This window comes from Rhinolophus sinicus, chromosome 1, assembly GCF_057876585.1.
Source record: "Rhinolophus sinicus isolate RSI-liver-muscle chromosome 1, RSI-T2T, whole genome shotgun sequence".
NCBI classification, from domain to species: Eukaryota; Metazoa; Chordata; class Mammalia; order Chiroptera; family Rhinolophidae; genus Rhinolophus; species Rhinolophus sinicus.
In genome coordinates, this window is record NC_142501.1 from 177,393,630 (window position 1) to 177,420,103 (window position 26,474).

At 31.7% G+C, this 26,474-nt stretch overlaps 1 protein-coding gene across 1 annotated transcript in view; it reads right to left on the reverse strand.

Moving 5' to 3' along the window:
* The window catches only part of STPG2 (sperm tail PG-rich repeat containing 2), a 517,806-nt gene that overhangs the window by 344,637 nt on the left and 146,695 nt on the right, over positions 1-26,474 (reverse strand). The window contains exon 11 of the mRNA XM_088792041.1: positions 4,444-4,603. Within this exon, the coding sequence (XP_088648167.1) occupies positions 4,444-4,603 (160 nt within the window). The remainder of the gene's footprint in view (positions 1-4,443; positions 4,604-26,474) is intronic.

A 26,474-nucleotide genomic window follows, 5' to 3' on the forward strand; every position in this document is an offset into this window, starting at 1 on the left:
TTCAATATTAAAATTTCCATCATTTTTTATAAAGATATAGAATCAACAAACCCCCAAATTGATCTGATCAATTTCCGCCTATACTCAGAATTATTTTGCATTTTAACAACCCAGAAGCATTTCTGGAAGCTATAGAAAAACAAAAAAATTACAAATTTATTGCAATAGGTTAACAGTACTCAGCAAGAGGGATGAACTATATTCTTGTAAACTCTATAACGCTACTGAAACTATATTACAAGCCACTGAGAAAATAGAATAAATAATTAGTTTTCACACTACACTGATTTTTATGTCAAAGGTATTGCTTATGTTTATTGAAAAAGTGAGTAAAACTACCTACATGAGCTATATTTAACTTCTAAGATAAATTGTATTTGTTTCCTAAATTAATCTCCTGTGGGAATGTGATAAAGAAATCACAATGTTCTTTTCATGAGAAATGATCTATACTTTCTATGTGAAGTCTCAGTACTTGTTTTATTCAGCCTACAAATGTCTTATATGCATACTTGATATGAATAAAAACTATGCTTTGAAATTCCATTGTTTTTCTTCATTTAAAAATGCTAAAATTTTTACCTACTATAAAGCAGTGTATGTTTATACAGAGAAAACAATTAAAATTGAAAACAAAACATTTGACAAGCCTAAGGTTGTTACTTACATATCATTTTCTCAGGGAGGCCGTCTCTGATGACATTATTTGAAACTGACTCAGTATCCATTCTGAACTAACCAATCCTCCTTTTCTCTCTTATTTTTCTCCATAGCATTTATAACTACCTGGTATTCATTCTTTCCTTCCCTCCCTCCCTCACTTCCTTCTCTTTCTTTCTTCTGTCAATCTATTGATCCATATCCTCAGTCATTTATTAAATATCTCTTCTACCTGAAACTAAGCTCTATGAAACAATGTTTATATTTTGTTCACTGTTGTTTCACAAGTCCTTGGAACAGTGCTTAATACATAAGAAGTTCTCAGTGCACACGTGTTAAAAAATTAATCAAAGGTATCCTATCTTGTTACCAGGTTTAAAAAATATATACTGTTTTTAAATATTTCATAGTACTCTATTCAGTTGATGTATCATAATTAACTAAACCCCATTTTTCTTTCATGTAGGATATTTTAAACTTTTTATTATTAGTGTCCTTTGATGAATATCCTTGATGCTTAAATTTGGGGCATATCATTAATTATTTCCTTAGGGTAATCCCAGAGTAGAATTTTGGTGTTAAATGCCATGTATATTTGAAACATTCTGCCATCCTGCCCTTGAGAATAGCTAATATCAATTTATACTTCCACTATGATGTATGAGAGTCCCCAATTTTCTACATTCTCATTATTTTCATTCATTTTTTAATTTAAGTTTGCTAAGTATTTCCCTCCTCTAAATGTCCAAAAACATGTCAATAGGAGAGATAAAGTAATGTTTAAATCTTTTTCCACTTAACAATTTTACTTTACTTGAGCTGGATCAATCAGAAAATCATTTATGTATCCATGAATTAAAATTTGGTGCATTAAGAGTAGATTACTTTACAATGCGATACACCTCATTTAATAGTATCTTCATTAAGTGATTCTAATGTGTTTTTATTAGTTACACAACATTTAATGGTATATAGTATACTGATTGCAAATATATCTCCCTCTTTAATTTAGACAAATGATAATGGCTTATATCCTTTTAAATATATGCATTAAAAGAAAAAATTTCAGAACAAAACAAAATAATTTCCATATTGTTAATGAAAGTTCTAAAAGAATTTAAAATAAATACTAGGCTATAAAATGTTGAGGGATTGAATGAATGTCCTATAAATTTGTAAATCTCATGAGAATACTGTTTATATAATAATCAAACTCACAACTCATATCATTTACCAACCTCAGTTCTTAACACTTCTACCTACAGATGTAAGATATCCAGTAATTAATTTCACTTTGCCAATTATTCTAATTATAGGTAGAAAGATAACAATATACATGTTCCTTATGTTCTATAAAGCAAAGCCCTCAATTCTTCTTAGTGATATCATATTTCAAGTAACAAATATGCATATCATACTCTATAAATTGATTCAATCTTATAGTTTCATTTACATGTATATGTATACCTATATATACACATGCTAACACAAAATAATTTTATCTGATTCATAAAAAATTAGACATATAACACAAGAAATTCCTTCCCATTGGTATTAAGATAAAACAAAATTACCAATGTTTAAATCACAAATAATAGGGTTAGTAAACACTTTTTCCTTGTTTTTATTTCTAAGAAGATACAATATGAAGATATGAATGGATGTCACTCATAGGACAAACATTGACACAAAGCATATAACCAATAGAACTATTATCACTGTATCTTTTGATTTTATAACAAAGATTTTTTTTTAAATCACAAGATTTAACATATTAGTTGTCCCCAGCAAAAATTAGATGGTATTAAGAATTATAAACAGAAATGGGCTCTTCTCATTTTAAAATAGAAAACCACATTAGTATGTATATAGCATTAAAAAGAATCAAGAATCCTTTGTGTTATTGATCAATAATAAACCTAACCTAAGTAAAAATCAATAAAAAATAAAGAATCTAGAGTTGATAAAGTTGATAACATCACACCAAAATATCTTTTCCTTGACTGGATTAATATAACAAAGTTAGGACAAATAGAAGTTAATCTTCAATTACCAAAATGAAGCATAGACATGAATTGAATTGGCCCTGGTCACCTATTAAATCTATTTGGAGACATATTTTGGACTTCATATCTTAAGATAGCATATTACATTTAAAAATATGGACAATTCTATAATTATTACAATATCTGCACATGTCAGAGGAAATCAAATTTCATACATCATGGCATCAGGTAATAGCTTCAGAAACCCATATTTCTTCTCACGTGTTGTTTATAGAGGCATGTAGGATTTCTGCTATCATTTCTTTGAAGTATAGTCTACTTGAAGATGTAGGATGACAAACGATGGATTATTGGTTTAACCACTGTGATAAACTCTTTTCATTTAGTAAGCTGACTATTCTACAGTAGAACAGTGACTTTAACAATCACTATGTCTTTGACTTTCAAATAACTGTCTTCATAATGAAGATATTCTCCTCTCCCAAATGCTTTCAAAAGCTAGTGTTGGTTTGACACTAAGAAGAAATATGTCTCAAATTATAAGATTTTATACTTATAAGAAGCTTCAGAGGTTCTGAAAATGACTTTAAAATATCGTCTTATTAATCTTGAGTATTCTCATGAGAGCCAAGTAGGTGGCAAACATTATCTTAATTTTGTAAAATAGAAACTAATGAAACAATTAGGGAATTTATTTGCCCTGGTCTAGATATTGAAGTAATGAAATTCACAGTGCCAATCCTGGCATTTACTGAAATTCTTATTAAGCTTTCTACCTAGAGTCATTTTTACGGAAGGGAAAGGAAAGGCAGAGGGAAATAAAATCTTCAGAAAATATGTTCAACCTTATCTACTTCCAGGAACTCTTAAGTGGATATTTATTCATTATTTGATTCATTGTGCTTGGTGATGGTGTCAGTGATCGTACCATAACTTCAAAGAATTAATTTCCCTGTACCACTTTTGAGTGACACGTCTCAGTACGACTACTGAGTGTGGTCAAGGACCTCTAAAGGTGTTTAAATTCTACTTTATTAACAAAGCTAAAACCTGACAAAATCAAAAATCATACAATAACTCAAGAAAAGAAAAAGAAAATAAGAAAAGTTAAATTTTGACTTAAAGTGAACCTTTAAGTTGGCAATATACCTGATTCTTAAAGGACAATGAAAAACAAAGTAAGCTTCTATGGATCTCAAGCTCTCCAGGTATTTTTATTTGCTGGACAGGTTGTATTCTTCTGCTCTGGTTTTTCATTAAAAATTCTTGAATGAGTTTTTCCATTCTGTTTCTTTTCTTTTATCTTTTTTTTTTTTTTTTTTTTGCTTCAAATTCTCATAAAGATTCATTACAACAGTTTGGTTGTTTAGTGGAAATACATTTGTAAATTAATGTTGAAGACTAACATGATATGTATCTTGTACGCAACTGATGTCCCAAATCATTGTAAAGTAACTTTCTCCTCAAACAACTCTAGCATATAAAAAATTCTGGGTTTTTTACCTAATAGAAGATGACTTTATTAGCTTAAGAAAATTGGTAGAATTGTCTTTGGTAAAATTAAGAGATATAAAACTCCAAACAAATCTACAGTTGAAACAAAATCTAAAATCTTTCACTGAATAAGAGTTTTGGTTTTTTGTTTTTGCTTTTGTCCTGCACACTTAAAAGAGGCATGGTATATGTGAGTATATGTTTACAATTGTCTATTTTAATATGGAAACCTTAGTTGTTGTCTTTTTTCCCCAATAGCTTTAAAAAGACAGTCTACACTTACCTGGTCCATCAGTCATTTTGTCCAGGCACCGAGGAGTTGTGCTAAGAAAGGAGGAATGTTTTATTTTAGCCACACAATTACGAGGCGGCATGTATCTATGTTGAACTTGGGACATCTCATATGATTTTTGAACATCATAGCTGCCTGGTGCTGGAATATCCTGAAAAACATGTCAATGGATGATCATAAATATATCTTACATAGAAAATATCTAAGAAAATATAGCGGAGATATTCACACTCATCAATGGTATATGTAGAAAAATATGAAAATGTTCTTTAATTAGTCATTAAAAATAGAAATTTAAAATAGGGTCCCTATGCTCTTTTAATAAAAGTATAAATTCACTTGTCAAAATTTAAGGTAAAATAAGCAAAATTATGAAATTTAGGTCCATATTCATGAAACAAAATTGCCTTATAATACAGATCAAACTCTCATTTTTTTTTAAATTAAAGTTCATTTGGGTGACAACTAACAATTGCCAAATTCTCATTTTGAAATTTCATAATGAAAATCAAATTTCATACAGGAATAACAGCAATGATTATAGTTTTCATAAGCAGCAAAACCATCCCTGCTTTACTCTCCTATGTGGGCATACTTTACTTGTTCTACAAATGAGACTCTTTATTTCATTTTGAATAGATTCCAATTAAGTTGAAAGGCTACCCCTTTCATCATTTATGGTTCTTTATATGCTCTACAGTTATATTAACATTTTTAATCAACATAAACCACATAGATATTAATAACTGCAATAATAATTCTAAATCAAATTAAATACATCATAAATTTGTTGCACAATTAATTTTGGTAAACCATTAGCTAATTATCTCAATGAAAACTTTCTAAAACTCATTTCCTTAAATTATTTTAAAATATAACGTGTTATATATAACATATATCTTCATCTGTATTATGTTTAAATACCAACGTTTTAATTATTTTCCGGTGGTCAGGAGACTATTATGGCTACAGGTGTAGACTCTAGCATTAGATCCTGAGTTCCAAATATCTGCTCCTTACTTGCTGTGAGACCCTAGGCAAGCCTTTTAACCTCTGTGATCCTCAGTTTCCTCAACTGTAGTGGGGAAAATGATAGTATTTATGTATTATGTCATAGAGATGTTGGGAACATTAAATGACTTAAAACAAGTAAAATATTTGATTCTATAAAAGTGTTAGCTAATCTTATATTCCACAAAAGCTAATTTCAATGCAAAAATCAAGACTGAACAATCAGGGTTTGGGCTAATAGGGAAGTATTTTACTGTTTCAAGTAAGTCAAACAAACTTGGATTCTGAGAAAGCATACTTTTAAAGACCATCTAGGAGCCATACATTTTAAAACATACTTTCTCTTATTTCTTATATCCCTATTATCATCCTCAAGCATATGTCAACAACATTATCATCCACTTCCAAGAATTACTAAATATAGTTAATTCTAACTATAACTGATCATGACTGGGAGATTCTTACAGGAAACCCCATATTTCTGGTTTAAGTCCTGTATGAAACACCAAAGACCATAATAGGTAAATCAACTAAGAAATGTCAGCAGCTGCTTTCTTCTTGTCTGCATGAAGAGTATATTTGGTAGCAGTAGCTCCAAAGATGACTTGGATCTTTTTGGAGTGCTTCTGTGGTATGAGAAGGGAAAGTGGAAGAGATTGCAAAAGTACAAGGAAATCATGAGTACACATTATACCCAGAGTATTTAGGAAAGCTTTGCAAAGATCTTGATTGTCTCTCCTATACATTTTAATTTCCTTATCAGAAGTCATTACTGTTCCTGCTTCCCTTAACGTCATGCCTGGTGTCACCATCTATTCCTTCTTCCAGTGCCCAGACGAGACATGACTGATGGGTTTGGCTGCTGACACACAGGAACCACATTTTTAAAAAGGCTAGATCCATTGTTTAAAAAGGCCTTGAAGCAAAGGTAAGAAAGCATCAGTTGTCAGTTTTCTTCAACAATAGTGTGTTCCCACCTAGGAAAGTTCATCACACTAGTTACCCTAAATTTCAATGGATTCACTGACTCCTCTACCAAGAGAAAATATACTACCCTTGTTCATGACAACTGCTTCTTATAGCATATTTATGCTTCTCTGAAAATGTATTCCCCGCTTGTGTCCTTTATAGATGTTTCTGGGCTCTTCTAACTCATCTTCAATTCTCATTTTATTTGACTGAAAGATTAATATTTCAAGTAACTTTCCAGGCTAATGATTAGTAAGATAAATCTGAAATTTTGTCTAGCAGCAATGACTTAAACAATACTTATATATAGACCTTAGACATCATTTCAAGGGAAAAAAATAGTTTATATAGATAAGATTATCAAATCTCTGTTGGTGATCACAGAAAATAGGAAAGGCAAATGATGAGTGGATATAATAGACATTTCTCATGACTTTTTCTTTAAAACCCAGTATTTGAATTCTGTTCCTGTGTTTGGGAAATTCTACATGCTTTGCAGCAGAATCTGAATCACAGCACAAAAGCTAAAACTGCCTGATTCTCATTTTCCTGGCTTAATTTTTAGCTAAAACATGAATCTAGGTCACAGGAGTATATGCCAGCCTTTGAACCATCAACCAGTTATTCAAAGACACACAAAGTATTAAAAATTCCATTTTAGTGAGAGGACTGGCTGTGCTAGCAGCTATGTCCATTTCCCAGAGGCAACAGTGGGAGGAAAAACTGAAAGAAGCAATTAGGGGAAATGTCATAAAATGTCTAAGGAAAAGACACAGTCTCTCTCACCCAAAGGACAAACCAACAGAAATATACAACAGGTTGAGTAGAACAGCTATATGTATATTCATGCACTACACTAAAGTTAAAATTCTAGGCAATTAAACCAGAACTGCTTCTTTCAAGTTATGAAATAAATATTCTTCCATTTCTGTTTCTACTGATATATAAATATATAAAATGTTGGGTGGTGTAATATAGTAAAAATCACTAATTATGATTTGGGCTAAAACAAACTTTAATTATATTTGAGGGTACTTGTTCTAGCTGTTATTCCATAGCTAAGTATATTCCAGTCTAAAATTTTGTTTTAAAATCCCAAATATATAATTATTAAAGAGTTACTTAGAACTTCTTTTATGATGAAGATTGTCATATCAGTGAATTAACGTAAGAAGACTTCAATGAAAGATTCAAAGTTTTTAATCAAATAAATATGGTGAAAAAATGGATAGGCCATAAATGTAGGGAAGTTTGCCTGAATATGCAAAAAACTCTGATTAAAGAATTTACCAATATGTTTATCCAAGTTGCTTAATTTGGGCTTTATAAAGAAGAAAGTCATTTTGGGTGATAATCAAATTATCTTTGTTTTGCAAATTGCAAATTATAATTACAAACATGTTACTCTTGACATTTTTCAGCATTCCTAATATTCATCATTCTAAACATCTGCCTCTTTAAATATATGACTTTGAAAAGAACAAGTTATTTGAGAAAGAAAAGTATTTAAATATAGATATAACATAACAGTAATTGTGATAGGCAAAAATGGGAAATATTGGTTTTGATTTCCATATTCTCTTGGCACAGTAAAAAAGATCCCTTATCCTAATGCTGTTTTATGAAAGGAACTAGAATTGTCAGCTATACCATGATACTTCAAGGCTCAGTCAAGAATAACAAAAAGTGCTGATAGATGAAATCATGTAGGCAATATAACCATTGATTCCAACCAGTTTCTCCAAAATAACACTATACAATTCACACTTGAATCACAAATTTCCAGTTCTTTGCTGGACATTTCCACTTTATTATACTCAGATAGCCTTAAAATAAAACTCATTATCTTCCCTTCCGCAATTACCCAACCATCTATCCTTTCTCACCAGCCTACAGTAATTCCTTCTTTAGCCAGGACTGGAAATAGAAAGGTGGTTTTCACTTTTCTTCACCTTTCTCTTCTGTTTCTAAAAATCATCAGTTATCTATTGTACTCTCTCTCACCTTATCTCTTTCTTTCCTTTATTATCAAAACAATCCTGGCATGAGCTCTGATGTATTATTTGACAATTATCCTAACTGCCTCTTTAACCTTAACATCTTCCAGTCACAAATAATCAGCACCTCAACAGCAAGTAAGATGGCAGAAATTTTCTGAAAATGTTCATTGGTTCCCAAGTGCCTGTAGGGAAAAAAAAAATTCAGAAGATTCTCCTTGAATACAAAGCCTTTTTTTTTTAAAATTAAAGTGTATTGGGGTGACAATGGTTAGTAAAGTTACATAGGTTTCAAGTGTACAATTCTGTAATACATCACCTATGTATCACATTTTATGTTCACCACCCAGAGTCAGTTCTCCTTCCATCACCATATATTTAATCCCTTTTACCCTCATCTATGACCTCCTCTCCCCCCTTACCCTCTGGTAACCACTAAACTATTATCTGTGTCTATCAGTTTCTGTTTCTTTGTTTGTTTGTCTTGTTCCTTTGTTCCTTTGAGTTTTATATCCCACATATCAGTGAAGTCATATGTTTCTCGACTTTTTCTGTCTGACTTATTTCACTCAGCATAATAACCTCAAGATCCATGCATGTTGTCCCAAATGGCACTATTTCATCTTTTCTTATGGCAGAGTAGTATTCCATTGCAAAGTATTTTTAAATTTGAAGGCAAATATGCAATTTTAAAACCCAGTTCAAGTGAATCCTCTTCCATGAAGTATTCTTGATCACCCTAGCTAAAAGTGATACCCTTCACTTTTTAACTCTTCTTTAGTTATTGTTTGCATAAACACATAAACATATAAATAGCACATCAACAAATATATCATAGTTATTTGAACATTTCTTTCTTTCTTTGTCTTTATAAAAGCAGAAAGTGGATAAAGCCATCTGATGAGAAGGAAGGCAAGGTTTCCTCTGATAAGATTCTATGTACCCTACACATTTGAAAATTAATTTTTATTTAATTCTCTCAAATTAAAGAAAACTCATGGTAGGAATCCAGGAGTACAGGGGCTCCACAATAACACTGGGCATCTAGGCCCTTTCATGCTTTCTGTGGTTCCAGACTTAGATGATGACCCTTATGCTTATTATGCTCTCAAGATATTGATCATAGCTCCTGCCGTAACATTCTCATTTCAGAAATGAAGGAAAAGTTAAACAGTCAAAATTGCATTTAACAGCCAAAAAAAACAGCCTTCTCTGAGGAACTCTCCTAGAGCCCAATCCAGTAATGTTTGCTTTCTTTGCAGTAGTTAAGACTATGTTAAATAACCACCTTATAGCTATAAGGGAACCTGGAAAAGGTAGTTGTTTTACCTGGGCTTGTTGTTTTTCTAAATAAAATTGTGCTCTACTAATAAGGAAGAACAAGAGAATAAATATGTAGTAGGCAACTAGTAATCTCAGTCATAATAGCTCTCTGCCTTTGAGGGCACTAGAACTATTTAAAAAAAAAAAAAAAAAAAAAAGTTAACTTCCAGAACACTCCCCAGAATGTTAGACTATCTCTATCAAAAGCTACTTTAACCCATGGCTTATCGGCTTTGTTGTCTAATTCTTGCTCCTCCTTTAGGTCTCAAATCTTCCCTGAGTCCATTTGCTTTGTCAGGTCTCCTGGGATGTTTTCAGAATACACAGCTCTTAACTTTGCAACCGTTATACTTACAATTAAACAAGTCTTTAATTATTTGTTTAATATCATTCATATCCATAGGAATGTAAATTTCTTGAGGGTTCAGAAAGCATCTGTTTTGTTCATTATTGTACCCTCAGTAAAGGCAAGTGCCTTGCACACAGTAAGTGATCAATGAATATATTTAATCGCTGATGGATATATGAGCAAACGAATAAGTGAGTGAGTCTGTCAGTAGCTGTCTACCTTGAAGCACTCCTGCTCACATTCAGCCTTCTTACTGAGTTTCCCCATAATATTAAGGCTGACATTATGCCTTCAAAGTATTTGTAATGCCTACAGTGCTTAAGTTTGTCTCATATATAAGTAGTTCTATAAGAAATGTGTGTTGTGTAAAGACTACTCAGGTATTGCTTTCCCTAACGATATTCCTGTTTCTATTAAAGATAGATACAATTTGTGACCTCAGCAATGATACAGAAGTATGGATATATCCATACAAACTAATCAAGGACTAACTTTCACAATATCATTACAAAGTGTCTCCAGGTAGTTAAATTTGGTTAATATTTTATGTGAGATGCATTTCTTTCTCTTTGCTGTCAAAAAAAAGATGATTTTTACTTTTGATGCTTGAGCGTTTCATGACCATCTTTGACACTAGTATTATAAAAAAAATATGCATATCTCAGAAGATTAAAGTAAAACATGTGAATAGAAATGGCCTGCATAACCTTTCTCTTCCTATAAATGCTAATGCTACCGAGGCAGGAAAAAAGCATAGATTATTGCCAGTTATAATAGTTCTAATTGACATGATGTCATTTCTTTAGTTTTATCAATTCAATACATACCCCAAAAGTTAATTCTTTTGAAGTTGAATGTGAAAGGGAGAAAGTTAATATGATTCTTTAAAAAATAAATAATTGCTCCCACAGCCAGTTGGACAGATTTAAATAACACCCTAAAATCATCTTAATAAACTTAGAAAACTTAAAAGAGGAAAATTTTGAAAGTGATTTGTGAGAGACATGTGAATTTGAGTTGTAAAAATTATTGATTAACCCTAGAGAAATGTCTGTAAGCAAGAGTCAAATCGATGTGTTATGTTCAAACTTTTTTTAAATCAAATGACCCCTACTGTCATCTACTTATGTTCAATATGGCGATAATCATCCGCTGTGAAAAAAGGATAATTTCAAGGTAGTGACATGGAAATACCACAGAATTTGAAGTCAGAATTCCTGGGTTATGTTCACAGCCTTATTATTAGCCTCCAAAAGGCCCTCAAGGATCTGACCCACTCATCCAAAGCCCTCCCACCATGATGTATGCTCAAAGTCATGTTCAGAAAAATTCAATAGGTCACTGTGCAGTTGATGTGTCTTTCTTTTTTCATTCTATGAGACTGACAGTAAGACGAGTTGTAGAACTATTCATTTTTGGAAGCTCTCTCTACCGTAGTAAGCAAAGAGTGGGCAGAATGGTCCAGACTTGCTTTGTGTAAGCTGTAAAATCTTAGCATCCCATTACCTATTGCAAAAAGAGTTCTGGTTCTATCTAGACAGGGAAGAGTAGAAGTGATGACAGAGGCATAAACTATGAAAGAGATAAAAAGAGAGGAGAGAAAGCAAGGTGATTAAGACAAAGAAGGTATGTCACAAGAGCCAATGAACATTGTCAAGACAGAGAGAGATAGCAGGCACTGGTAATGTTAACCACACACAAAAATAACTGTTTTCCATTTTATGACACATAGATTATACATCTCAATAGCAAAAGGCAAATCATACATTTGAAAATGTAGGAAACCTAATTATTCTCCCTTAATGTTCCTATAAATATATTTTCTGATGAATAAAATATATTTTAAATATCCCATCTTCTTCCAGATTTACACTGATTATGTGACACTAAAGAATTATTCATTTGGCTTATATTTAGTGTCAAGTTTAACAGCATATTTTTTAGTGGCACTAAATGTTTATTGATTGAATAGATAAAAAAAAAAACAACAAGCAGATTAAAACATTAGATGAAAGGGCTTCAATGGTGCTATTACTATTTTCCAGAGCCATACGTATAAAGGTTATAGCCGTCTAAAAACATCCAAAAATATTTTTCAACTTCATAAGGAATAAAGAAAATGATCATCTAAAATAAAGATGTTAATATCCTTACTTCTTCCTTTCCCTTCTTTTGAACAATTGCTATACTGTTTCCCCCAGTACTATAAACAAAATGTTATTTAAATGATACTGTTTTTAAGTGCTACACTATGCTAGTATTGGTCTATCAGCCAAACAACAGAACTTTGCTGAGCCTTACTCAGCACTGGCATTAGCATCCACCAGCAGTAAAGACGGACTCAGTGGATCTCTGGCTCCCCAGTATTGCTAACCATATGGCCATGGGTGTATTTTAAGTCTCAATATCCTCAGTGGTAAAATGAATATAATTAAAATAGTTTCCAGCTCCCAGGGTTGTTGTAAGAATTAAATGAGCTAATATATGTGTAACACAGAGTGCCAAGCACATAAGTGAGCACTACTTAAACGTTAGTTATTATCATACATCATTATACATATTAAATTCCTGGTATTTGATTTTTTTTCCCCAAAGAACTACTACAAGTACTGTTTGAAAGTAATATATTCTTCAATGTCAAAAATAAATTAATTTTAGAGCAAACAGTTTAAAAAAATATTAGTGTATCTGTTTCAAATGACAAAATGTACAAAGACTGACATGGAATTGTAACTTGATTATGGGCCAAATATAATTTAACAAATACCTTTATAGACATGAAAAAATAAAACAACATATAGGGCTCTTTCATTTATTAATATTTTTGAAGAAATGTCATGCTAAAAAATACTTATTTTAACCATTCTGAATGCATTTCAGGGGAATGAATCAATTCTTTTAAAAAGTGTTATTTAAATGCCTTTGTTATAGTTATCAAGAATCTACATTTCAATATATTAAGAAAAATGTAATTTTTCTAGTCCCAGCTTCTGGATTTGTGAAATATACTTTTAATACCTTAAAGATACAACTACCTTGAAAAAACTACATTTCTGATTTAGAAAATCCACAGTCCATATTAACACCTGCACAATAAAAAGGAATGTCAACTAAGCATGCACAAAAGCATGTGAAAGAAGATAAGTGTAAGAGAAAGAAAGAAAAGTTCATGCTTTCAGATTAGAAAAGTATTTAATTCACGTCTCATGAAGCCACTCCAAATTTGCCAGGGTATTCATGGCAGCTATAGAAAAGAAAGAAGTACACATAAAAGTGAAATCACATGAACAAAAAAAGCCAACAACCAGAAGTGAAGAGGAATATCTGATAACATAAATCATATAGTCCTGCAGGGAAAACAAAAACTGGTATAAAATGCTTGCTTTGTTACCTGAAATAGACAGTATCTATTAGCATTAAAAGGGAGAAGACACTGCATCCTGCCGCCACTGTCTGTTCCTGGCTAAGACACCTAAGATCAATACCACCCAGATTACTGGGCCAGTAGGTCAACTTTGATGCAATCAGGTATTGCTCATTTTCCTTTCCCATCTCTATACTCATGCATTTTAAATAACATTCTCATTGTTAACATTTGAAATATAAAATAAAAAAGAAAGTCTCTCTCCTACCAACCAACACAGTCCCACATGACAAAGATAACTCCTATATTATGCTATTCTATTACTTAATCCAGTCTTTATCATCAAACATTTAGCTCATTTCCTCATTGTTATAAACAATGAAATAATAAATGAAAATGTGTATTTTATGCACTATGTGTAAAATGTCAATAAGATAAATTCCTCAAAAATTGTTAAGGCAAGGGATATGTGCAATTTAACTTCCGGTTGCTTCGAAAGGTTTTATCCCAATAGTGTATCTATTTCTTCCACCCTTGTTAACAATGCATATTATCTTTTAAAATCTCTTAAATGAGAAAATATATTTTCTCTTTTTAAATTTATATTTCTTTAGTTTCAAGTGAATTTGAACATCTTTTTATGTATTTATTAGCTATTTATAGGTCATTTTCTAATCGAGTTCTTCATCATTTTTCTTTCTTGTTTTATAAATTGTTCTTGTATATCAAGAAAATAGATTTTGTCTTCCATATTTGTTTAAGATATTATTCCTAGTTTATAATTTATCCTTTGCATCTATTTATAGCATTTGTTTTATGGTTTAAAATTTTTCAGAGTTCTGTTTATTTTAGTAAGGCATTTTTATTTTTATTCAGTTTTGCTATAGAAACATATTTAACTTTTATTTAGTTTTGCTATAGAAACATTTAACTTTTTGAAGTCACATTTACCTGATGTTTCCTTTATGAATGAACACTTTGTTCAAAAAGACCTTTGAAATGAAAGATTATTTTTAATCCAAATTTGTCTTTAATTGAGCATTTAAATCTTTAATCAACTTAATTTGTTTTACAGGAAAAGTAATCAACTTATATTTCTGTAACTATTAGAAGCCTGTCACTCCACATTAGAAAGGTACCTAGTAGAGACTAGGAGAAGCAGCCACAGAACATGCATTGTAGGAAGACTCATAAAAGCAAAACATTACAGTCAGAGAAAGAGAGAAAGTATTCTCATAGCAGTACTTAGGACTGCAGTTTTCCACGAACTCCATGGGTTCCAAGTGCTGGAAAACAGGCTGGAGGCTGGGGATAGGGATAGCATAGGGAAGGCGCGTAAGGATTATTTTTGCTGCAGAAGGAACTAAGAGTTTGGATTCCAAGCCTACTACCTATGTACTCAAGACACAGAACTCAGGCTGAGTTTAATCCATCATACAGAGCAAATCAGAGATTCCCTTAGGACCATCCCCATATTTAAGCCCATGGAAAGAAAACACAGGTTGTGCTTTATAAGAGTTAAAAACAAACCTGCCCCTATTCTTCTTGTATCTTAACTGAAGTTAAAGATAAACATTATTGTTCTTCTAGCCTCCTTTCTCCACATACCAATGAATTTTCCATGGAGGCAGAAAACACATACAAACCCTAGTCTGGGGAATGGACAAGGTCTCTCGTCCACTAGCCATTAGAGACCGCTACTCTGTCTGTCGGGTGGCCTTGGTTTTCATACTCTCTACTTACTTTTACTTTAAACTCTATATAAGCTCTTTCCAAGATAAAACCAAGAACCCTCTTTTCCTGTAACAGGGAGATGAAGGGAACTGAATTGCACACAACTGCTCTAGATTAATGCCTACTAGACAATGAAAATGGATCAAAAATATATACAAATCAACTTGAACAGCAGCTGTAGATTAGATGATCAACTATCACTCAATTCAATAGTGAGCAGGGTTAAAAGAAAGCCACAAAAACCAGTATGTTGTTATCTACTAGGTTTAGTTTGTTTTATCCCATTTAAGGATGTTTAAAATGTATAGCAGCATGTGAGTATGATAGATAGAGCAGGATGATGAGTGTGAAAGCCTTCGTTGTGTGGTGTTATTCTCTTTCTTTCCAGTATGTTTGAAACATTTCCCAAACCAAAGACTTAAAATGGTGTGTGAAAAAAAAAAAAGAAAAAAAAAAAACGAACAAGAACTAATATAAATGTATTTATTTGTCTAGTTTTAAGATAAGTGTCCTATAATTGCACAAAAAGACTCAGAATAAAGGAAAAGATCAGTAACTGTCTAAACAAGAATTTTCAACTTTTTTCTACAAAGATTATTGCAAAAATTTAAAGACAAACAACAAATCCCAATTAGCAATTAACCATTATTGGTAGTAATATAGTTGTTATTGTTAATGGGTTGTTCTCTATAGTATATGAATATCTCTTAGAAAGCAATAAGAAAAATATACATTCTACAATAGAAAGTGTAAAAGAACATGATTGGCTGATATTTAAACAAATAAAATTAGCCAATAAACATACACCATGATCAATTAATAATCAAAATAATAAAAATTAAATATTTCCTGGGAATCCATCAAGATCATAACATGGGAGGCTCCTGAGCTCCCCTTGTCTCACAAACACAGCAAACATACAACTAAACAGGGAACAATTCCCTCCGATCCCTCAACTAAATCCAGAAACTAGCTGAACAACTACACATTTGATGAATGGGAAAGTACCCACATCAAAATGGTTACGAAAGGCTGAGACACACTCTTGCCATAAACCCCACTCCTGGCACAGTGCCAAACAATTGGGAGGGAACCCCCAACCCCTAGTTTCTCCCTGAAGAGTTGAAGGGTTTGGACTCCACATCTAGCACCCCAAATTTTAAGGCTCCCACCAGAGGGAAGGGCTCCCAAAACACCTATCTCTGAAAGCCAGAGTGGCTTGTATCCACAAGGCCCACAAGAAGCAGTTCTTAAGGAATGCAGAACTCAGTGGGGCTATTCCCTTAGGTCTCAGTGTGGAAAGGGCAGGCAACACCTCCCAGTCTTTCCGGTAGAGGTTTATCTGCATACCGTAAAGTCTGCTGCTGGAGGGCAGGGCTTCTACGTTAGCAGGCAGAGGCTGTGATTCTCCCCATAAACCAGCGAAGTCAGCCCTCCTGCCTTCCTCTCCAGCCTGCTCCAAGTCACCATCACAAACACATTCCCATGGGTGTGAGGGTGCAAAGCATTATTTTGTATTCTTTATTTCATGACATAAAGCTAAAAATTGAGTTGAATTTCTTTTTTCAATTATTGTTAATATCATTTCAAACTACTAATTCTATATTCTGAAACACTTGGTCAGTCTATTATCAGATTTCATTATTATAAATAAATTATGAATTTTAAAAACATTTGAGTATAACTTTGATTCCAGCCAGTGTTTGAGTAGAACTAAAATATTTATAAATAATACACCAGATTTGGAGATGAGGTTTTCAAAACGTACCTAAAGCCTTCATTTTGGCAAACCAACATTTTTTTCCAAAATGAAAGGGTGGTGCTCAATTTTTATTACTCTTAGTATGCTCATCATCCCTTTATTCCCCCCTCCTTCCTTCCAAAATTTGGCAAAAACCACTGTTGTTGCCTTTCCCTTTTTCCAAGGAAAATATTTAATCTATTACAAAACATATTGCACTCTGAAAGGCTTTTAGTCCAAATAATATAATATTATCTAAGATCTATAGAAATTTGATTTTTTGAAGGCAAATTAAGTAATGTTTTCATACTAACCATTTTTAATATATACCATTAAAACCTAGACAATACAAATTAAAGTTGATAAATGGTGCCACGTGAAAATACAGGAAAGAAACAAGATCACAATGTGACATTCTTAAATATTACCTGCAATGTTGCTGAAAAAACTAATAGTTAATATACTATAATTCTTGATTTTATGAGTATGTTTTATGCTCTGTTTTAAGTATGAAAAATTGTCCCTGCTATGATTTTTTAAATCAATAGAGTTAATAAAGGCATTTACTTCTCAGCACTGCATCTGCATTTTATTATCATTCCTGCATTTTCAGCATTCATCTAGTTCAAATGGTGTTGTCACATTCATCAGTGATTACATCATCATTTAATGATGTTCCGAAGCATCAAAAATACTCATAATACAGTTTCACAGTGTTTTTGTTTTGTTTTATCTATACATGAAATACAGAAGATAATCAAAGCACATTGTGTTGAGAAGGGAACTATAAACATGAGTTGGAATAAAAATACATGCTCCTTATTCTATCTTTAAACCATTTATTAATCTGAACAGATTAAGTCACATTATTTCTTATGGATACTGAAAAAATTTAGTATGAAAAAAATAAAGGCTTCACTTTGTGGACTAATGTACTAGTTTCCCAGTGCTGTATAACAAATTGCCACAAACTTAGTGGCTTAAAATAATGCCTATTTATTAGCTCACAGTTCCACAGGTTAGTAGTTTGAGGTGGACAGGTCTTGCTTCTATTCTCAAGGTATCACAAGTCTGAAATCAAGGTGTCAGTTTCACTGGGCTCTTAACCTGGAAGCTCAGGGGAAGAACTGACTACCACACAGGTTGCTGGCAAAATTCAGTTCCTTGCAGCTATAAATCTGAAGTCCTTCTTTGCCTGCTAACTGTTAACTGAGGGCCTCTCTCTGGTTAGAGACCAATCCTCCATATTCCTTTTCATGTGGCTGTTCCATCTTCAAAACAGCAATGGCCCATTCAGTCCTCAGAATTCTAATTTCTCTGGTTTCTCCTTCAGCCACCAGTTGGAGAAAGTTCTCTGTTCTTATGGGCTCACCATTGGGCCCCCCTATGTAATCCAGAATAACCTCCCTATTTTAAAGTCAACTGTGAAACATATCATAATTATGTGAGTGATAATTCATCATGTTCACAAATTCCAGGAATTAGGATACAACATCTTTGGTAAACATTTAATGAATTCTGCCCACCGCAACTGACAAATCAAATTTCGCTAGGCAAAGAATAGAGGATTATTTTAAAGATGAGAACAACCATTGTCTATTAATAGTTAATATATTTTGAGAGCTATAGCTAGAGGTACTAAAATTCAATTAGTGAGACAAAAATATCTTTATAAGATGCTACTTAATAATGGGTTTATAAGTATTAATTTAATGTCCTGATAGTATTTAATTTTATATTTTAAGTAGTTGACTAAAGTATTTATTGAAAATCTGTTATAATATAAAGTTATATTGTTACCATTCTTACAATTATATACAAGAAGATATTTGAAAGTATGAAAACATTATTGTCTGCTAAGATTGGGAACAACTGTACAGCACCTAGAATCTTGGTTTCCTTTTTGTCCTAAGTATAAATGGAGTAATGAGAGATATAGGTGTTTCATGTCTCTGAATATGAATTAAAAATACGCAATATGATTTAAAAATCATATGATTTAAAAATCCGCAAAATTATTATTACAGTAAAATCAAAAGACTACATCTTTGATCCTAGCACTATTTCCTCAAAGTAATCATTGAAATATATATCTTTTATTTCTTTGATGAGTTTTTGTTACTTTCTAAGTTAATATTTTCTTATGATAAGAGACTACGTTCTTATTAAAGAAAATCATTTATTCTTGCAGGTTATTCCTTCCTGCTAGGTTTAATGTCCTTCCTAATGAAACTATTGTTTAATAGTTCCTTCAGAAAGGGTCTGTTAGGGTAAATTCTTTGTTTTTGAAAAACATGTTTGTCTTCTCAGTAATCTAAGGATATTAGCTAACTTGTCTTCTGGCTTATTTTTGGTACTGAAAATTATGTTGTTTTGCTAATCATCTTTTTTTGATATGTGTCATGACTATAGATTGACTCATTAACATTTTTTCAACTTCCTTCTTCTCTGCCTTCCTGTATTTTAGAGACTACAAAACTAAAAACGGTACTTGCAGGAAACTTTCACAGCTAGTAATCCAAACATGATTTGTTTTTACCATTCGAATGCATTTATGTAAGCTTGAATTGGGAATTAAGTTATGTGAAATGAGAGACAGTGCACGAGGCATTCTTTGCTAGGGAGAATACACTAGAGGCAGTGTGACTTAAACCGACAGTTGCAGCAAGGCAAAATAGCTTGAGCATGTGGCTCCCTCATCAAGAAGCCGTAGCTAGGTGCTGAGGCCAACAGCTACAGTGAGTGGCAATCTCCCACTGAGGCAGGTGAATTCCTAACTGTGAAGGAGCAGCAGTTTATAGGGTAGCCTGGTGCTGAGGTGTAATTTGGGATGCATTCCTGGAAGTGCAGCCTAGAATCTGTTTATTGATCCATGATTTAAGCCATGAATATATTATAATAAAACTGTTCCCTTTAAATTATCAAGAGTATTATTTTCTCTACAGCTGTAGGTAGTCTTTGATCTTTCTCTGCATTTCTATACAATCTTTTCTTTGGTGTGCTGCTGTTTCACTATGATACATCTAGGCATGTATTTATTTTCTACTTTTCCTCATTGGAACTTGATTCAGTTCCCTGAATCTAAGAATTCCAATTTATACTGGAAAAATGTCAATCATGACTTCTTCAGATACTCTCTCTCATACCATCACAATTAACTTTGTGGAATTCCTGTTAGATGTATTCTGGGAATTCTCATTCACTTCTCCTACTCTCTCTGTTGTTTTCCAACTAATTATCTCTTTAGTATTTTCAGTGATTTCTTCAGTGCTATCTTCCAGTACACTAATTCTCTCCTTAGCTAATTATTAGTTTTAGCTATTGTTCTGCTACATGTAACATAAGCTGACCAAACAGGAAATTATTTTTATCACATACTATGACATCTGAAAGCTGGCAGCCCAGAGCTGATGCTGCAGCTTTACAATAGTATCAGTGCCCAAGCTCTTCCTCTTTTCTAGTCTGTCAACCTTAACACATGGTTAATTCTCATGATTGCGTTATGATAGCAAAATGGATGCTTCACTGCATTCCACCTGTCTGCTTTTCAGTTAATAAAAAATAAAATAAAATAAAATAAAATAAAATAAAATAGCTTTTTGGCCAAAATATTACATGGTTAATCCACAGCTGTAAGAATACTGAGAAACATACTTTTTTTTTAATAGTCATATTTCAAACCCAAGCAAACCAGGTGTTCTGCTAAATAGGAAAAAAAGGATTTTAGGAAAGCAATTGAAAGTGCTTGCCATGAACATATGTTGAGCTCTTTAAAAATTGTTAATTTCTGTATATTTTTATTCTCAAGTTCTACTTGACTTCTTTTCAATCTGTTATTTTTATTGTGTCTTATCTTATATTTTAGTTCTTTCATTTATACCTTTAATCATTTAAAATTCATTTTTATAGCTTTTATATAATGCTTCTATTTTTGAAGTTCACGGGTACTATCCCTGATATTTGTTGTGCCACATATCATACACATGGTGGATTATTCCCTTATTGATACTGTAATTGCAGACTGTGAGTTCATCGCTGGCAAAGGTTTATCTATGGAAATCTTGGTCATCCAAGCCTAAGATCATGTCCTGTCAGGGTAATTTTATATTTTTCCCATAGGAACTCTACTGCAGAGGTAATTTTTATATTGATTTCTTAGCATAGAGATTCCCAGACCTTGGTAGTAGTATAAATTAAGATCACAAAGCTATGTGAGACATAAGACCATTATTAGAATTTTCAGAGAATTTATTTTTAATTCTTAGAGTTCAGATGCCAACAAAAAGGTTTCCTGTCAAATTCTTGGGTTGGTTGGTGAATATTTCTGGTCCACACTTTCATTTCTGATCCTCTCCTTTCAATTTTCTGGCTTTGTGCTGTCTCATTCCTAACTCCCCATCTCATACAGCTCCAAGACTGCATCTTTTATCCCCATATAGTGGTTAGAATCTACCTACTAAACCTGTACCCAATACTCATCTACCCTCCAAATCCCAGGTATACACAGCAACAGATTATACTTAACAAAACAGTTTTTATTAATTGCCTTGTCCTTTCTTATCCTTGATTCTTAAAAGGTCATTCTTAAGATGTTTGTTATAATGTATCTAGCACTTCAAAGCTTTTGCTGTGAAAGTGTTTCAAGTCACCTAATCTGACATTATGCCAGAACTAGAAATCCTTTGATATAGTTTTCAATTTATTAGTTTTGCAGTTTTGTATATTGAGCATGTGATTATGTGAAAAATGTGCATATGGTCAGCAGATCTTATGGCCAGGAAACAAGATAATTTGTGGAGCTCTGTGTTATTCTGCTCAATCGTTGTTGATGAATTTGTTGAAAGTATTAATAAATCCCTAATGCTCTCAGTTTATAAACAAAATAACAATATTTTCAAAAATTTAATAAGTTGAAAATTAGGATAGATGAAATTCATTCTCTATTATTGAATGAGTTTATAATGTCTTCCAATTATTGTACATTTCTTCCAGATTATTGAATTTGGTTACATATAGTCATTTAAATTAAAATTAATTCTAAAATAGCCTGATAGTCATCTTTATTAATTACTAAATTTTTTTAAAAGGGACAACAAGGCTGTTACTTGTTCTAAGTCAGAACTAAACTGAGAGTTGTGCAGAGCCCAGACAGACTATTTAGTGACCCAAGAAGACAAATATTTTCATGCATTTTTAAACAGATAAGCTTTAAATATATTTTAAGCATTTAGATGTTCTTAAAGCACTTATTTTTAAAAATACATATTTAAATCAGGGATTGAATGAATGAAACGGGCAACCCTTAATTAGCAGGTTTCAGTCTTTGCTTTTCATCCAGAATGTCTATGTCTCTAAACTTGCAAAATGCCATTCAACAATCAAACTCCTGTAGTTAACCAGCCCCTACCGTTTTAGAAAGTAATGTTGCTATTGTCTATTATTACTCAAGCATAACTCTTAGAAGTATTGACCTGCCCTCCAACACCAAAGAGGTAACCAACTACCATTCAGTAATTTTTTTCAGAGGATTTCAGTTAAACATAATTTTCAGTCTCTTTTAACATCAAGTAATAGTTTAAGGTCCTCAAATCTTTATCTCTAAGTTGTAGGCCTTCTTGCCAACAAATAAATTGACTTTAATTCACATTACTGCTTATCAGTGGCAGGGTCAGGATAAGAACACAGATCTTCCACTTGCAGTCCGGTACTCTATAAAGCACATCTTTCTCAATCATTTTTAAAAATCTGTTCAGGCATTTCTTTCAACCAGCATATAATGATTTTTCCTCATTTTGCTTATTTTCATCACCATAGTAATCTTATTTATTATATTTTCAAATATAAGATCTTCTGCCACATGCTTTTTTAATATCATCATGTCATATCCTAGAAGATTAAAATGACCTTCCCCAGAAACTGACAAATATGTATGTTCTTAATTAACTGCTCATAGCTTAAGGTCAGCTAAGTGAAACGTCATGGAAAGAAAAAAGTAAACTCCTTTCTACTCATTTTCAAGCAAATAGGGCTTATATTGAAAGGGGGGGGGGATAGTGTGTTCATTTTAGAGCATTTTTATTTATTCTGAGATATACTAGACCACCAAGCCTAAAGCCTGTCCACAAAATAAATATATGAGCTCAGTCTGCATTTCCACAATTAAATGAGGAGAAAATAGCTAATAAATGCCCTCCAAATACACACACACACACACACACACACACACACACACACACACACACCCCAGAAGAAAACTATAACACAAAACTCCAAATTGAATTAAACTTCCTCAAAAAAGCTTTTGGAGATTAAAAATATACTGAATACAATTTAAAAATTAAAAACAGATATGAACAAAATAAAAAAGTTGATTTGACATAGGAAAAAATGTGGAAGAAAAAGGACAAAACCATCTAACAAATAGAGACTAAGCTACAAGATAACCAAGAAAGATAAGTTCACATAAAAATCAGCAGACAGAGCTAGGGGGAAAAATGCATATCCACCAATACTCGTGTATATATAGAAATACCTCTATATCTATCTACATATATATATATATATATATATATATATATGCACACATATATTTTGTACATATATATATACATGTATATACAAATATATATATATATATATATATATATATACATATACCATGTTTCCCTGAAAATAAGACCTAGCCAGACAATCAGCTCTAATGCATCTCTTGGAGCAAAAATTAATACAAGACCCGGTCTTATTTTACTATAAGACCCGGTCTTATAATATAATACAATATAATATATGACTGGGAATATAATATAATATAATATAATATAATATAATATAAATATAATACCAGGTCTTATATTAATTTTTGCTCCAAAAGACATATTAGAGCTGATTGTCTGGCTAGGTCTTATTTTTGGGGAAACACAGTATATACATATATATATATATATATATATATATATATATATATATATAAAATGAGGATTCGTAGCAGTACTTTCAATTACAACTTAATTCTGCAATGTACATTCTGATTTTTCTCCTTTCCATGACTCTTCTTTATGACTCTCTTTTCCAACAATGAGAATCACAGTTCTCATTATTCTCAGTACAGTCATTTATTTATTTACTCCTAGATTACATAGAAAGTAGTTTTAAAATTGCCAACCTATATCACTGTGAAAAATAGAACAAATAAATACAGTTTAGCAGTTCTTTTTGTGTTTAGTCTGAAAGTGTTCAAAATTCGTGTTCAAATGTTGTTTGGATTCCTAATTATAATATTATTTTTAATTGCAAGGAAATTACAACAACAAAAAGCACTATTGAACGTGTAAAATTTCTCTTAGATGTGTCTTCTCTTTTTAAGGAGTAATGTTTCACAATACTACAAAAAAAAAGTATTGTGAAATACATCTTATTATATTTCACAATACTATGAAAAAACAGTATTCATGACTTGAATACTGCTCCTTCTAAATGAAGGAGCAGTATTCAAGTCATGCCTTTTCTTTCATTTCAAACTGCTCAAAATACCTACCACGGTTCTTATATCCTTATATATAATTTATTTTCCCAGGGACAAAAACAGACATAAAATCATTCCACTATAGCACCCTTACATGTTTGAATGAGAAATATTTCCATCTCTTGAAAAATTAAAATTCTAGCTTGTAACTTAACATCAATTCTATTAAATATTAAATCTTTGAATTTAGAAACAGACTTGTTCTCCTCTAAGTTCACAGTTGCTTTGAAGGTTTTTATTACTGAAGCACACCAAAAAAAAAAAAAAAAAATTGTTTAAAATAAAAAAGTAAAAGTATTTTTCCTAAATCACTTTTCTTTAATTATGTAATTAAAATAAAATAATTGATAATCGGGAATGTAGATAATAAAAGAGAAGCTTAAACATTAGTCAAAGTCCTTGGAGTGAAGAATTTTACATTAGAAAACAGTGTAAAAGCAGATATTAGAAATAAACTCTGTTCACTCATCAATCAAAATAAACAGATTCATTTAAAAACATTGAACATTTGAAATAAAAATTAGTTATTTAACACTTCATTGGATACATTTTATGGACCCATTATTCTCTAGGCTTACCAATTCATGCAATGATCATCTTAATGACGTATTTTTGTTTGTCATTAATGTGTTTTTCTCTGTATTTTTATGACATATGAGTATATCAATTTATCTTACCTAAGTAACTTTTTGCACTGTGTTAATGTATATTTGATATACAGTAAACCTCATATATTTAAGTGCACAATTTGATAAGTTTTGGCATGTCACATGATGAAACAATCACAATTATCAAGATAATAAACATTTTTTTCACCTTCAATTTTCCTTATGTTCCTTTATAAGCGATCCCACCTTCTAGCTACATCCACATGTAAACTGCTTATTGTGACTATGCATTAGTTTCCATTTTCTAGAGTTTTATATAAATGAATCATATTATATTTTGTTTCTAGTTTCCTTCACTTACATAATAATTTTGAGATTCATTATGTTCTTATGTATATCCATATTTCATTCATTTTACATTTCTAGTATACCATTGTATGGATATACTACTCCGCTGATTACTCACTAGTTTATGAACATTCGGGTTGTTTCCAGGTTTTGGTTAATAACAATGGCTTTGGTTAATAACATTGCCATAAACACTCACATATATACCTCTCATTTGTCTTGAATATAGAAATTGATGTCTGGATCAATGGTAGGTGAGTTTTAAATATTTGGACTTTTGAAGAAACTGCCCAACTGCTTTCCAAAGTGGTTGTACATGATTATCTCTTAAATACTTATTTATATTGCAATTACATCAATCTGTTTATATATTTTTCTCTAAAGGTCAAATACCTCTGAAATATTGGGCAAAGTAAAAAGATCAGACTTTGAAGGAAAGAAATGAAGAGAAAAATTGGGAATCCATGATAACCTTAAATTACAGATAGAATGAACATATAAATGGGAAAATGAATCGTTCTAGACAATATTAAAAAAAACGAATAATGTTCCTCAGGTTTTTTTAAAGGCATTAATTCTACTAATGAAGTTCTTCTACAGAAAGGTCACAGTTATCTTTGTGTCCAAATGCTAACAATGATTGGAACATAACAATGTCATAATAGTGTTTTATTAGTCAGAATCATGAACTTAAACCAGTTAAATAAATAGGAAATAAATTATCAGAAAGTATAATAGAATGTAAAATATTAAGAACTTATAAGGTAAAATATTTTATGCCACAATTGGGCTCTAATATGTAATTTTAATTACTACTACTTCCCAGCATTATGTTTTCAGATTAACATTGTTTTGTCTTTCTTTCATTTGACAATCTTGTAAATATACAACAAAATGTTATGAAAACATTTGTGATGTAGCAGATTAGAAAGATAGCGACAACTGAAAAAAGAAAACAAAGGACATTTTGAGAAATAATCTTATATACAAAATGAAAAGAGAAATTATAGCAGGAATGGAAGTAAGAAGTTAACTTCATTAAAAATTTAGCTGGTA